General features: G+C 43.6%; 1 protein-coding gene across 3 annotated transcripts in view; it reads left to right on the top strand.

Moving 5' to 3' along the window:
* Positions 1 to 2,247: 2,247 nt before the first annotated feature.
* C8B (complement C8 beta chain) overlaps positions 2,248 to 15,448 on the top strand; it is a 36,913-nt gene continuing 23,712 nt past the window's right edge. The window contains exons 1-5 of one of the 3 annotated variants that reach the window (XM_012506634.1): positions 2,248 to 2,531; positions 8,137 to 8,293; positions 8,637 to 8,765; positions 11,380 to 11,521; positions 13,456 to 13,597. In XM_012506634.1, coding sequence (XP_012362088.1) covers positions 8,715 to 8,765; positions 11,380 to 11,521; positions 13,456 to 13,597 — 335 coding nt within the window. In that variant the 5' untranslated portion in view covers positions 2,248 to 2,531; positions 8,137 to 8,293; positions 8,637 to 8,714. Of the gene's footprint in view, positions 2,532 to 4,408; positions 4,630 to 8,136; positions 8,294 to 8,636; positions 8,766 to 11,379; positions 11,522 to 13,455; positions 13,598 to 15,448 lie in introns of all 3 variants that reach the window. The other 2 variants (XM_012506633.1, XM_030812494.1) reach the window with 2 other exon arrangements.

The raw sequence follows: 15,448 nt of genomic DNA, 5'->3' as shown, positions 1-15,448 counted from the left end.
TGGCTTCTCTTAAAGGCAGGCAGATAGGAGACAGGACATGGATCTTTCTTGAAACACAATTTTCTGCTTGCTTACAAATGATTAACCACCACAATCAATTGTGTCAAAGTTCAGGTCAGTTGCATCCTTTGGGACAATGGTGACATGGTGCCTTGCACTTCGGCTTATGACAACTGGAATGCACCCTGGGAGGTCTGGCAGCAGAACTTGTGTTCTGTGTTTTGGACACAATTAATGTGAGAGGACTACCATCTTCTGTGGCTTTCCCATCCATCCCCTCACTATACTTCCTTATTTGATTCTCCAACCCCAACCCAGCTACTCTGCAGAGATGGCAGGAGGGGGAGGTTTACCGTTTTGTACGTTCAAACCAAAAACAAACTTATCAAGTAGGTAGTAATGAATTATTATCCCCATTTCACAGATGAGAAAACAGTCTTAGAGAAACTCTGTAACTGTGTTTAAGGAAAGCAAATCCAGTCTGTGTTCTTTCTACTAGCCCACCCTCATACCTTGCAAGCTGCCTCTCCCATGTGAGGTTCCTTACCCACATCTGCAATAGCAAAAGCAACAGGACCGCCATCCAACACATGGACCCAGCCCTTTATGCGTTACAGGTTGGTTTTGTAAATGCCAAGGTTGGTGCAGTTTGGACTTTAACTATGTCGATTCTGGAGAGTCAGGGATGGTTTTCAGGAAGGTAGGTTTGAGAACCTCAGTCATTTGCATCTTTTGGGATGCAAACAATAACAACAACAGCACATATATATTTAGATAATTATTTTCATATAGCTATTTCCTGTTTTTTGTTTTGTTTTTTTTTTTTTTTTTGAGACGGAGTCTCGCTCTGTCACCCAGGCTGGAGTGCAGTGGCACGATCGCGGCTCACTGCAAGCTCTGTCTCCTGGGTTCGCGCCATTCTCCTGCCTCAGCCTCCCGAGTAGCTGGGACTACAGGTGCCCAACACCACGCCTGGCTAATTTTTTTTTGTATTTTTAGTAGAGACAGGGTTTCACCATATTAACCAGGATGGTCTCGATCTCCTGACCTTGTGGCCCGCCCGCCGCGGCCTCCCAAAGTGTCATGTAGTTATTTCTATAATGCCTATTTGTTCAACAATTACACATTTAGTATTTGGTCTGACTCTCCCAGCTGTGAGTGGTAAGTGGGCATAGTCCTCCTAATTTTACATATGAAGAAACAGAATCCGGCCGGGTGCGGTGGTTCACGCTTGTAATCCCAGCACTTTGGGAGGCCGAGGCGGGCGGATCACGAGGTCAGGAGATCGAGACCACGGTGAAACCCGTCTCTACTAAAAATACAAAAAAAATTAGCCAGGCGTGGTGGCGGGCGCCTGTAGTCCCAGCTACTCGGAGAGGCTGAGGCAGGAGAATGGCGTGAACCCGGGAGGTGGAGCTTGCAGTGAGCCGAGATCACGCCACTGCACTCCAGCCTGGGTGACAGAGCGAGACTCCGTCTCAAAAAAAAAAAAAAAAAAAAAAAGAAACAGAATCCAAGACAGTCAATAAAAATATCAGCTCATTTATAGACAGTGCACATAGAATGTGCCAGGCAATGTTCAACATGTTTTGAACACGTTGTGAAGATTAAATAAAAATTTATTTATTTAATCTTCACAATAACCGGTGAGGTTGGTACTATTATTATCCCTGTTTTATTGATGAAGGAACTTAGGCCCAGAGAGGGTTAGTAATTTTCTCTGGTCACACAGCTGGTGAATCATACAGAAGCAATTTGAAGTCAGGTAGATGGGCTCTAGAGCCCTACAGCCTCTTACTGACTTGCTCAACATCACGTAACTGGGAAGAGGAAACATGGAATTCAAACCTTGGCCTGTCTGACTCCAAACCCTGAATTCTATTAAGTAATAATAGCTTACATATCTGAGCACCCAATATAGGCCTGTTCTAAGCATTTCCTTATATTAACTTGTTTAATTCTCACCACTTTGCAAGTAAGGAGAGTAAGGCCCAGAAGTAAAGCAACTTGCCCATAGTCCAAAGCTGTTAGGTTGGTGCAAAAGTAATGGTGTTTTTTGCCATTAAAAGCAATGACAAAAACTGCAATTACTTTTGCACCAACCTAGTCAGTGGCAGAGAATGTACTTGAACCCAGGCTGTCTGGACCTAGAGCCCACAGTCCTTGCCACCTCACTAATAGCCTGTCCACTTAGCAGCTTACCCCAAAGTTACAAAGGAATAAACACCACGCTGCTACAGATTTTTCATTATTCTGGTTGGTTTCCAGAGTGACAGGTAAGTTTTTGTTCTGTGCAAAGTCTGTTTCCAGTCACCAGTGGCTTTCTGTTTACTTTGCAGAGCTATTTGCTCTTGGGGACAGAAGCTGACAGTGGCACTCACAGCACAGGCTTGTCATGGGTCTAGCAGCCTCTGTGGCATCTCCTGTCACATTGGGAAAATGAAGAATTCCAGGACATGGGCTTGGAGGACACCGGTGGAGCTATTTCTTCTCTGTGCTGCCCTGGGCTGTCTCAGTTTGCCTGGCTCCAGGTAAGTGACAGTTACCAATAATTCCCTGATCAATAATATGACAGGGAAGGTGCAGCCACATGATGCTGACCATCTCTTTGTTGCATGCCTATTGAATGAGGAACATCTCTTGAGGCAATTTGCATGCATCTGATAACATACTATCAACAACTCTTTTCAAATTATTGTGGAACCAAGTGGCTGATTTCAACAAAAGTTCCTGTAAGAAACTGACATGTTTAAATGTATTTTGTCATGCTGAGAAGAATAGGATATTTGTTCTGTATTCTGAACAAAGCCTCCATGTGATTCTCTAGGAAAAAGAAAGTTTGTTACGTACAGAGGACAAAAGAGCCGATTCATGAGATGATTTTAATAAATGAGATTGACCCATTCTACCTGCTCATCAACCCCAAATCTTCAGATTCTCAGATTCTTTCCCACCCCCCTCTTACACACACACACACACACACACACACACACTCTCTCTCTCTCTCTCTCTATCTCTCTCTCACCCCCCACAAGGTTCCCAGCAGTTAAATGTTAGCGGATTTATTTCATCATTGTTAGTCTACATTAATAAGGTGCAAAACAAGCAAAAGAAAATATCTTAGTGGGAGCTCAAACTTGGGCTCCAGTGATAGAAGAGCCAGTGACGTACCAATGTGGGGATGCTCCGTGTGCATGAGAAACCCCTACCATGAGATGTTGAAGCGTGCATGCGTCCCCGATCTCCATGTAAACACTCCTGTGGGAAGAGGGACTGTAATTCCATTCCTTTTACTTAGTTCAAAAATGAGATCTGAACAAACCTTTCATTTTATGTGAGGAGTACCTCCTGCCCATGGGACACAGCCTCTGGTCTCAGTTCTGTTGAGCTGCCATTAGGAACCACAGGATGATGAGCATTCATTCACTATCTATTGGCCACTCAATAAGTAACAGCTATTAAGATAATCAAGAATCTCCATTTAGCCCGGAGAATAACTAAGCTGCCAAGACCTTCCTTGTGTGTACTGTGTGTACACAGAGAAGCATTCAGGACCCCAGAAAATGTCTCCAGAATGGAGGACTTAAGGGAACCATAGCAACCCTATCTATAGCATTGTGCCCCTGGGTGGAGCTTTCTGCTGGGCTCTGAGGATACCGAGATGAGCCTATGTTCTCACAAAGAACGCCAACATGTGAGCACATGCTATGTGTACCATTATAAGAGATGCTACAGGGGCAGCCAGGAAACAAGGAGGGAATTATCAGCTCTACGGGGCATGGGACCTGGAAAGGCTTCTAGAAGAGATAGTGCGACGGCTGAATCTCCACAGGTGCGTGGGTGTTTGCCGAATGGCTAAGGGGTTGAAAGGTGTGCCAGGTAGAGGGAGCAGCACAGGCAATGGTGCATGAGTGTGAGAGAGCCGGCTTGCTCCTGAAGCTTCGGACACTTCAGTGGGCCTTGAACACAGGTCCCAGCAGGGAGTTGAGAGGGATGAGATAGAGTAGGAGTGAACAGGCATCAGGTCATGGGTAGAGTTGGGGGATGCTGGAGTACCAGCTAAGGAACTTGAACCATATCCTCACCACAATATTTTGGGAAGCCATTGAAGGGTTGAAGCAAAGGAGTGACATGATCAAATTTACATATTAGGAAGTTCACTCTGAGGTAGGGAGTGGAGGGGCAAATGGTTGATTAGAGTGCAGTCTGAGAAATTGTATTTAGTCGTCACTACAACGTCATGAGGTGGCTGTAATCTCTCCTTCTCGCTATGTAAGAGAACAAACGGATCCTCAGGGACGAGGAAAGATTCACGCATGTGTGGTGAGGGTCTCAAACCCTTACCTTAATCCAGGTATAGTTCTGACATCCACCCATAATCCCCATGGGACTGTCTTGAACACGGCAGGTATTTGAATTTCATCTGCGAAGTAGAAGAATAGTCTTTGGTTCTGGGACAGAAAATGCTGAGACCACCTTCGTATTGGCCAAGAGAGTTTTTTGTTCTTACATGCTCTTGTAATCAAGTCAGATGATGAAATCATAATCACTGTGTCCTAAGACCTATTATGTCGCCACTCTGTGCCAGCCACTTGGAAACATTAGCTATAATCCTCACAGCTATTCCAGGTAAGTGCTACTGTTTATAGTTTCACAGAGAGGGAAACAGAAGATGTAAGTGTCCCAAGGCTATCCACTTAACAAACAGCTGACTATGGATTCAAATCCAGTTTCGTTCAGGTCTCAGAGCCCCTGCACTCTCTCTGCATCCTTCTGCTTCTCACTAATGCGTTGTCCCCTCCCCGCCCCATCCCACCCCCCAACCCCCACATTGTGTATCTGACTTGTTGGCCTCTGTGCTGTTTCTCCATCTCTGGGCCACACATTTGTTGTCTTGAGATGTTGCTTTAAATTCCGTGTCTACCACAGCAAACGACAGAGAGAAGAGAAATTGAAAACCTGCCACCTAGAAGCTGCCCCTTCTAGGAAAGAAAAAGGATGCTGTTTGCAAAGGGGATGCAGCTGCTTAACAAATTGTGTGTGACAAGAAAGTTGTTGTGTCAGGGCATTTCTACCGAAAGCCAAAATACATTGACACACCCCATCTATATAAGCTGATGGCTTGCAATTTACTGCTGACCCAATCCTGCCGTACTGGATGGATCCATCTTTATTTTGATCAGAGACGCCTATTAGGAAGAGAGTGGGAGACCTGGGCCCAGTGAAATGTGTCCTAATGCTGGCTACAGCATTTTCTGCATCCCCAGGAAAGACACCTCCTTGCCAGTCCTTAAGTAGAGGGAGCACATGTTCAAGGAGCTGAGCAAGGGCGTTTACTGTAGCTCTATTTGCAATCGCAAAACATTGGGAAAATATAAATGTCCCTCAAAAAGAAAAGGAATAAATTAAATGCAATGAGTGTCATATGATAGAACATCCAGACAAAAGAAATGAGCTAGATCTCTTTATGAATCAACATGGATAGGCTTCAGAAATGCAATGTTGATTAACAAAAGTGAGTTGCAAAATCATATGTGTAAGTATGAATAAAGCACACACAAGCAATACTATAGATAGTGTATAGATGTCAAATTATCTAAAAGAGACTGGAAGGAAATACACCAAATTAATGGCAATAGCACCTCTGGGGGTAAGATGGGGGGAGAAAAATTGAGGCTGCTGTAAAATGCAGATGTCAAAATTAAAAATTTAAAAAAAGACTTGAAGCAAGGTACCAAAGTGTGAACAACTGCCAATCTGGATGTCAGTACATGGGTGTTTATTATATTATTTCTTGTACTTCTCTAGGCATGCTTAATTTTTCAATGTTGAAAGCATACAGAGGATTTTTAATGACAGAAGTTTAGTCAGTTGGTCAAAATGTCCATCAGGTTTGTTTCTATAGAAATTCATAGGGGTGAAAGGCTCATGTTTTTCCCACACACAGAGGCCCTGATGGAACCTAGAATTTATGTGGCTCCTCGTTAGTTCCAGGAACTAAAGATGCGATTTAATGCTAGCCTTTGTTTCAGATTTGCATTTTGTAGTACTAATAAACCACACACATCTCATCCGATGTAATTTACAAACATACTATTTATTCAGCTGATTACTTTATTATATTGCCACTTTCCATAATGAAAATTGGATGCAAAAATGAGAGATGTGGTGGATATAACTACTTTTTACCAAGTTCTTTCTGTAAGTGATCATCTTGCCCATTAACAGGCTTTCAAATCTCAGAGAGGAAAATAATTGTGACTCTTAATAGCTAGTGTGTACGTTACTTATCTGCTCAGTCTCAACTGTGGCCCTGGAGTTGCCTTGGTTGCTAAAAACACAATGTAACTGTTTTGTAGTTGAAATAGGAAGAGGGTACCCTGCAGAGCTGTCAAATACATACTTAGGAGAAGCCAAATCACAGACAATATTGTTTTGTCAAACCTGAGCAAATTAGTAGATAAGAACACATTCTGAAGCCCCCCACTGGTGTGCAGCATCCTGCCTCAAGTAACCATTTTAAAGTATCCACCTGTGGTTTCCAGTAGTCTTTGACCTTTCATTAAAGATCCAACTTTACTAGGCGACTGATTTTTGCTGGTCTCTGGGGCGGTCATGGACACGGATTTCACCGTAGTTAATACTATCCTCTTTTTAGGACTTTTGCCACGTGAGAACATATTGTTAATGACCTTGTCGGGAGTGACATCCTGTGTATATGAGATGGTAAAAACTACGTGATGCTCTTCTCCCTAATGACTCTATCCTGGATATGGAAAGAAAGAGGCCTTACATAGAGGTTAGAAGAGATTGTTGGAGTCAGTGCTGGCCCTGTTTCCTTCCAGGCAGCATGGGGCAACCGACAAAGCCCATATATACTCTAGAGCCTAAGAGACCTCGGCTCAGATCGTAACACCACTGCATACCAGCTGCATGACAGTGGACGTGTCACTGTCTCTCTGGGCCACTTCCCTCATCTGCCCAGGCGGCAATGCTCCACAGCTGCCTTCCAGCATTGCTGTGAAAGTAGAAGGAGATAGCATGGGTGATGCTGGGCCATTGAGCACAGCCTTGACATGTCTGTCATAGGTGCTCAGCAAACCTCCATTCCTTTTGTCTTCCCATCTCCTTTTGTGCCCTGGAAAAGAACACAAATTACAAAGAATCTTACAGTGTAATACACTCTTTCAATTGTAAGAAAAAATAAGAATCATCATACACACTTCATATTACAGAGGAAGAAACTGAAGGCCCAGGCAAATTAAATAGCATCCTGATTCATTCACTCATAACCCAATGTGCTCCAGGAAATGAACAAAAAGCATTGCCTTATCTCTGCTGGTGGTGCTGAGTTTCCAAGAATAAGTATCCTTCGCTCACTTCTCCTCTCAAGAACCATCTCCTCCTCTTCCATAGCTTTTCATGATCAGATCTGTACCTGGCACAAATCTCTCATCCTGAGATCCAAGCCCATATAGGAAATAGGAACTATTTACTAAATGAGTCCCCGTAAGTGTTTCATGGCACCTGGAACTCAGCATGCGCCACCCGAAACTCAAGTCTTCCCCATCAAGATTTATTTTCTGCTGTGTTTCCCACCACCCACACACTCAAATGGGAAAACAGCATCCACTTAAAAGGCCTTCCTTTAACACCCCACCTCCACCATCCACCATCACTTTCTATCCATTCCACATGAGAAGCATCTCATATGCTGGTTCTCCCCATCCTCTCTCCCTGGCCATTGCCATGATTCAGGCTTATACCACTCAGTGGGACTGCTGCTGCCAGCCTCTTCCTTGTTTCCCTACAACCAGGCTCTCCTGACTCCCACTGGGCCTGCACAGCTCCAGCCATGGGGACTGCATGCTGGAAATCCTTGCCCTCTGGATAAAGTCCCATAGAGCTAGGACGTGAGACATGTTTCTCACAGACATGTTTCTCTAGCCATAATGTTAGGTGCTTACTTCATGTTCAATAAATATTTGTTGGATTAATTAACCTATCCTGGAATGATAAACTAATAGCCTTGCACAAGTGAGCAAATATATATTTATTGAATGTACAAATAGATGGTTGGATGTATACTTAATTCCCTTCTGATACGTGACTCTCTTCTCTCATGATGACTTTTAGAGGTGAAAGGCCACATTCCTTTGAGTCAAATGCAGTCAACAAGAGCTTTGCTAAGAGCAGACAGACGCGGAGTGTGGATGTTACCCTGATGCCCATTGATTGTGAGCTGTCTGGTTGGTCCTCTTGGACCACATGTGATCCCTGTCAGAAGAAAAGGGTAAGCAACCAGGCCTGGGACAGCTCTAAGCTTCCAGGAGCCTTTGTCCCCAGCAAGATCGGCTGAGCCATTGCTAACAGTGCCTGGCACATAGTTGGCCCTCAATAAATGCATCCTTTCCTTCCGTGCTTCCAAGCAGCAATAAGTTCTTTCCTTTGGTTCTCCAGTGTTTTCCAAGCACACCCAGCCTTTCTCACTCTACTAACTTCCTAATTAGACTCTCTGCCTTGAACCTGTTCTTTCAATCAATCTTTCATCATGAAATAGGGGAAGCAATCACAGTGTATGTCTGAGTTGTCTTTGCCCACTTGGAAACCATTCACAATCTACCCATGACCCTTAGGATCAAGTCCAGGATCATGGTTTTCGATGATCCCTATGACCGAATCTAGCCTACATTTCCAGCACACTGGACCCTTCTATGACTGTGGCCTTCACTCTCTCTGGGCATTTCTTCATGCTGCTTTCTCAGGTAGGGTGACCTTTCCCACTTCCTTCACTGGCGAACACCTACTCACAATTTGAAACTCTACTCAGGAGCTGCCTCTTTTGAGAAAGCTTTTTGACTCCTCCTCAGCCCTACCTCCAGTTGGATAAAGCAATCTTTTATGAGCTTCGATAGCTCCTTATTACCCTTGTATCATCACATTTATCACATCATGCCACTTATTTTTCACCTTCAATACACAGTGAACTTGTGAAGGCTGATTCAGTTCTGCATTTTCAACGTGTAGACCAATTTCTGGCACAGAATACGTTCTTCATAAATGTGTGGTGTTTAATCTTGTTCTGTTTTCTGATATCTCTATAGGGAAGGGAATGTTGTTGTTACACTTTCTGTTAAACAAATAGATAAACAAGAAATCAGAGCAGGTAAATGGCTTCTTGAGTTCACCTAGTAGTAAATGCAGACCTCAAACTCAGGCCACTGTCCAGTGTTCCTTGTCTACGGTTCTTCCGGTGAATACACTCAATTTCTGCAATATCTGTCATTCGGCCTCCTTGGTCATAGAAGGGCTGACCCAGGATCCTAGCTCTGAGAACAACAGATATGCCAGAGAAAAGAGAACGGTTGCTATTTCCCCAGATCCTTGGGAAACCAAACCAGCCATGGGCTTAGACTCTAAAGAGGCTGTGGAGGTAAGCCCAGGACAATCACACAGTTAATTGGATCAATGGAGAGAGCCAAGGTGGATCATTCAGTTCCCAAACTAGGTTTTATTGCTGAAGTTATCAGCATTGATCCAATTATCTGGATAATTGCTTCATCTGCACCATAAACTAGGAAGGCTCAGCATGAGTCGGCCTGGCAGCCAGAGCTCCTCCCTCAGAGTCTGCTGCAGACGTTGCCTCAGCTGGTCATCATCCCCATCTGCAGGGTCACTGGCTGGGACTCAGCAAAGCCTCTCAAGTCAGATTGGGTGATGTATTTCCTGCACCACTTCCACACTCCTGGAGCCCACTTTGCCTTTGGAGCCTGGAGCTTTTTAGTCTTCTTTTTTTCAGTGTTCTCTGCAAGCCTTGTCCCTGTCCTGACAGGCTCTGCCTTCCAGAAAGAATGACCCTTTACAAGTACCGAGGGCATAGGTGAATGGTTATCTACATTTCTTTTTTTGGATTTCCAAGGCCCAAGTATAGATGCCATGAAGGTAATAACTATGCCTCATTAATGTCATCCTGCAAAGCAGGGGCTGCTATCCTGGCTTGCCTCCTGTGTTCTTTTGTTTACTAAAATCTTGACTGCAACTAACATTTGGAAATCACCCAAATCTGATCACTTTCTTCCTCTGCAGCAGTTTCTCATTGCCCCAGGGTAAAATCCTGTAATCACTTTCCCAAGGCCTGGAGGCCCCTGTGGTATCTGCTCTTGTCTATGTCTCCCTCCCACTCTGGCCAGTCTCCTACTTGTGCTGTTCTCTCCAGCCACATTGAATCTTTTTAATGTTTTCTGGAACACGGAGCACCTTCTCTAGTCCTCTCAGCTTTGGTACAGGAATTTCCTCCACCCATATCACTCTTCTGTGCCCCACTCTCGCCAGTTCTTCACACCTGCCAGACATTCCTACTCAGCCATCAAGTTTCAGCTGAGGTGTCACTTAGTTCTTCCAAAGCCTTCCACTTGGGCTTCTCCTAAGTTTGCATGAGGGACTCCCGATGAGTGTACAGAGCACTCTGCCTCCCCTGTCATGGCACTCATTGCACTGTGCTGCAACTGCCTGGGGCCCAGCCCCAGCATCTGTGACCTCCTTGAGAACAGGCTAGAGGATACAATTACCAGTAAAACTGACCAAACAAGGAAGCAACAATAACACCTACCTTTTCAACACTGGGTGGCTCAATCAATCATTTTGGAATAAATGAATAAGATGGTAGAGATATAGCAATATTGACTGCTAAAAAGCAATAATAAAGAAAAACAAGTCCAAGAAATTGAATGCCTACTATATATCCAACAACATAATGAGATTATGTAATTTAAACTTCATAACTGAACATTTACATAATTCATGATCCCTATTTTACAGATAGGTAAATTGAGATTCATAAATATTAAGTAATTTGTCCAATATCACACGACTGTAAAGTATCAGAATCAGTTATAGCTCCAAAGCCCATGTTTTTGCATTTATAATATACTGATGCCTTCAGGAAAAAGGGGGGAATACTTGAATCAACCAAGTGGAGTAATTAAGCTGAGAGATAATTTATTTTGTGTGTTGAACTGGCTACATGAGTCCATCTACTAACCTTTGACTCCAGAGCCCATGGAGTCAGTATGGGCTGACTTTCCCACATTCAGCAAATCTTGACTGATCACTGCAGAAGCAGAGATCAATGCCAAGGTCCCTGCCCTCAGAGAGCTCACAGACTAATTGAAGAAACCATCCAGCAAACAGCAAATCACAACATAGCTCCTTAAGTGTATATAATGGGGGGAGCACAAGGGGCTGGGGGAATGACAACCAGGCATTTCAGTGCTCTTGTGGAGCCCAAATCCTGGCTCAAGACCCATTTACACAGAGTATCCCTCAGCTCCTGAGATCTAAGGCTTTGCCCTTGGTTCACCTGGCTCCTCTCTGCTACAGTACAGGTATGCCTACTTGCTCCAGCCCTCTCAGTTCCACGGGGAGCCGTGCAACTTCTCTGACAAGGAAGTCGAAGACTGTGTTACCAACAGACCATGCAGAAGTCAAGTGCGATGTGAAGGCTTTGTGTGTGCACAGACAGGTATAAATCAATGTAGGAGTAAGAGGGGAAAGCCTGAAATAAGGTAATGGTTCTTGATGACCAAGGGACAGGCCATGTCCAGTGCTCAAGATCAGGGTCATGGGGCAGCTCAGGAGGCCTCCTTGTCCTAAAATCTCTGACCTCCTTTCACATGCATTATTTTATAAAAATCACCTTATAATGTAGGTGTTATTATTATCCTCATTATACACCTTAAAAAATCGAGACTTGAAGAGGTCACTTCTTCATATAGCAGGTAAGTGGCAAAGCTTCTATTGGAAATTTGAGAATTCAGATTACATTCACTGACATTAAAGACACAAAAAGTATGTGTGCTGCAGTCAGAAATCTTGGGTCAGGTCTTATTTTGACTTTGTGACTAGCAGAAGTCACTTAACCTTTCTGCATCTTGGATCCCTCAACTGAAAATTAGGGGTGATGTGAATACCTTACAAGTCTGTGATAAGCATCAAGTGACATCATGGCTATGAGAGCTCTTTGTAGACTGTTGGCTCCCTTAGCTCTCTCAGAGGTCTGGGGTTAAGTAGAATGTGACAAAATCTAGAATGGTTACATAGGGCAGTTAGCATCATTTATTGCTGATAAATCTTTAGAAAGATATTTCCTGTCATTTGCATTTCTGCATCACTAAGTCCAAGATGATCCCTAATCCATGATATACCCAGTAAAAATTAGTGTTTATAAAAAGGAAGAAAAGAAAAAAGGACAGACGGATAGATTGACAGAAGGAAGGAAGGTAGGAAGAAAGGAGTACACAAATGAATAATCACCTGCTGCAAAACTAAATAAACACAACTTTTCAATTCATTCAGAGAATCCAAGCAAACAGATGCTTCTGTATTTCTCCATCTCCAGCAAAAATGAGAGTATTTTGACCCACATTTTCTAGACGGAAGTTGCAATTCTCTACATTTACTGTACCCGTGTGGACTATGCATGGGGATCTTTCAAGAAAGAGGGATTCTTAGAGCAATTTCTAGGGGTTACTGCAAATGCAAAATTCTATCCAATAAATCTGAGAGACTTTTTTAGAGTGTATCCATGCACTCATTATGGCCAGTGTTCCATGATTCTGACCAAAGCCATGATGGTTATTCAGGCAGTCTTTAGTTTAAATGTCTGGCAAGAAATATTTGAAGGCCAGATTGTTATTTTTCTGCTTTTAACACTCCAAGAACATTGGTTTAAAATGACCAGACATATCTGAGGAAGTAGGACTACCTGTCTTATGGTCTTTATCTCCCAACAATATACTAATAAGAAAGGAAATCAATCAGGAGGAAAAAGTTTAAAGGAAGCAAAAGGGATGCAAATAATTTTTCATAATCCAAATGACTACGTTGTTGAAGGCAGTGTGCTTTAGTGGGAAGAATTTGTGACTAGACAGTTAAAGGTTTCAATCCCACTGCAAATATTTACTAGTTAATGTGCACTTGGCCCTCAAAAACACTAATAGTGCTGATAACACTTACACAGCACTTCCTAGGAGCCAGTACTGTTTTATTTACTCATTTAAATTTCGAACAATCTTATGGGATAGGTATGATGACTTTCCTATTTTACAGGTGAGTAAATTGAGGCAGAGAGGTTAAGTAACAAGAGAAAGGTGGCCCAGCTCACACAATTTACAGGACCCACCCATCCCACCCCCTCTTTCCAGCTCCAAGGAGAGAGAGTCAAACTGTCCTGCTGCTTTCTGGAATACAACACTGGCCTCTTCTGCTGAGGGAGGTGGCAATAGAGGAATAAACTGTTAGTGCCATAACCAATCTATCTGGATACAGGATGACTAATTAAAACAGGGCAGCATGCAAGGCCTGACAAAAGATCTGGCACCTAGTTGGTGCTTATACTCTGTTAGTTCCTTTCTTGCCAACCATGTGGCTCTGGGTAATACTCTTTCTCCATTCTAGGAAGGTGTGTAAACCGCAGACTTCTTTGCAATGGGGACAATGACTGCGGAGACCAGTCAGATGAAGCAAACTGTAGAAGGATTTATAAAAAATGTCAGCATGAAATGGACCAATACTGGGGAATTGGCAGTCTGGCCAGTGGGTAAGTGACCATTTTTCTGTGGTGTAGATGGGAAGGCACAGCATTAAATGGAATTCTGGAGCATAGAGAATGAGAGAACTGATATAAACAGAGGTCCTCACTCACCTTTCTGAGAAAAGACTGTATTGTAAGTGACACTTCTGGTTGCTCTCTGAGGGCAGTTCCAAGTGGCTTCAGGAACACGTTCCATGGACAGACCTAGGCGTCAGGAGGGCTGGCTTGGAACACTGGGACAGAGCTGTGCATGTGTGGAAACCACACAGGCTGCTATGCGAGGGCCGGGGTAGGGAGGGGAGCCTTTATCTGAACACCTGCAGTGTGACAATGTTAGGTGCTTTCTAAGCCTTACGTCTTGAATCCTATTGACAACTTGGCAGGCAGGTTTTATCCAGGTCTGTCCCTATCTCCCAGCATTGGTCCCTCCAAGAAGAGAGATCTCTAGTTAGACAGTGAAGGGATGGATTTCCAGTGCTTTTGGGGATCTCTGAGTTGGTCCTGTCCTCTGGTGAGGACAGAGGAGCAAGGTCAGAAGGGGCCACACTGGCCTGGCATGCACCTTACTTTCCTGCCATATTTTGCAGCTTCTTAGCCTGCAGGTGGAAGAGGGAGACCTTCCCCTCATATGCTTTAGGAATCATCATATGAGACAGAGCCTGGGGAGAGGAACACTGACCCTGAATGGGATTTACCTTCATTCTAAAAAAACCCATCAAATCTCAATTTTTAAAGTTATCACTGGAGACTCTTCACGTGGGAGGCTTCTCTCAGGACTACCTTATAAGCTAGTTATTATAATCCCCACCTTGCAGATAAGGAAACTGAGGCCCAGAAAAGTTGAGTGAGTTCCAGGGTCACTCAGCCAGAGTGTGGGATAGCAGACACTCAAAGCCAGCAGTAGGGTCTGACAGGACCCTGTAGGAGGGAACAGAAGGAGTGGCTCACTGGCCAGGGCACCTCGGACAAGGCACTTATCTATGTGGAACTTTAGTTTTATCATCTGCAGGAGGAAGTTAATAACATGCTTCTTTCAAAGTGCTGTGAAGATTGAACAAGTGAATATGACTAATATAAGAGGCACTGGGCAGCTTGTGTGGTGGGAAGAATATAGACTCTGTTCTTGCTCCACTATCAGATTTCAAAGTCCAGTCCACCCATTGTTCCTGGCTGGGAGACTCTGGGTTAGTCAGTTACCCTCATGTTTCTCATCTGCAAAATGGGGATAATAATAATACTTACCTCCTAATGATTAATCCTTATAAGGATTAAATGAGCCATTATGTGTAAATTGATTAGGATGATGCCTCCACAAAGTCAGTACCACATTATAGTTGTTAAAGAAAATAAATATGTATACATTATTTTGATACATGGAATATGTCATGGGAAAGAGACCCCAGACAATTCTGGTGAGGAACAGAACCAAGGCCAATAAGTGGAAGCTGATAGGAGACAGAGACTCTTAATAAAAACAGAAATTTCAGTAGTTAGAGATGGTCAAGAATGGAAGCTTGCCTTAGGAGGCAGTGACAAATAATGTCTAAGGAGGGGCTGGATTCTTTTCCTCTCTAAAATGGAGATAACATCTATTGCACAGAGCTGCAGGGACACTAATGAGATGATGCATGTAGCTACCCACTGCTGTGTTTGTCACCAGTTACACCCTCAGTAAACAGTAATTATTGTGAATAATATTGTAAATGCGTTGTGATGAGGGTTGTACAGAAATTAAGAAAACTGCCACTTCAAACAGCACACAGTATAGTGAGGGTGACAAGTACATAAATAGCACATTTATCGTGGACCAAGCAGTGTTTTAAGGACTTCATAAGCATGACACTTGTGATCCTCACA

This window comes from Nomascus leucogenys, chromosome 5 (assembly GCF_006542625.1).
Source record: "Nomascus leucogenys isolate Asia chromosome 5, Asia_NLE_v1, whole genome shotgun sequence".
Classification (NCBI taxonomy): Eukaryota; Metazoa; Chordata; class Mammalia; order Primates; family Hylobatidae; genus Nomascus; species Nomascus leucogenys.
The sequence above is the reverse complement of the archived record's forward strand: the minus strand, read 5'-3'. Positions and strand labels throughout refer to the sequence as shown.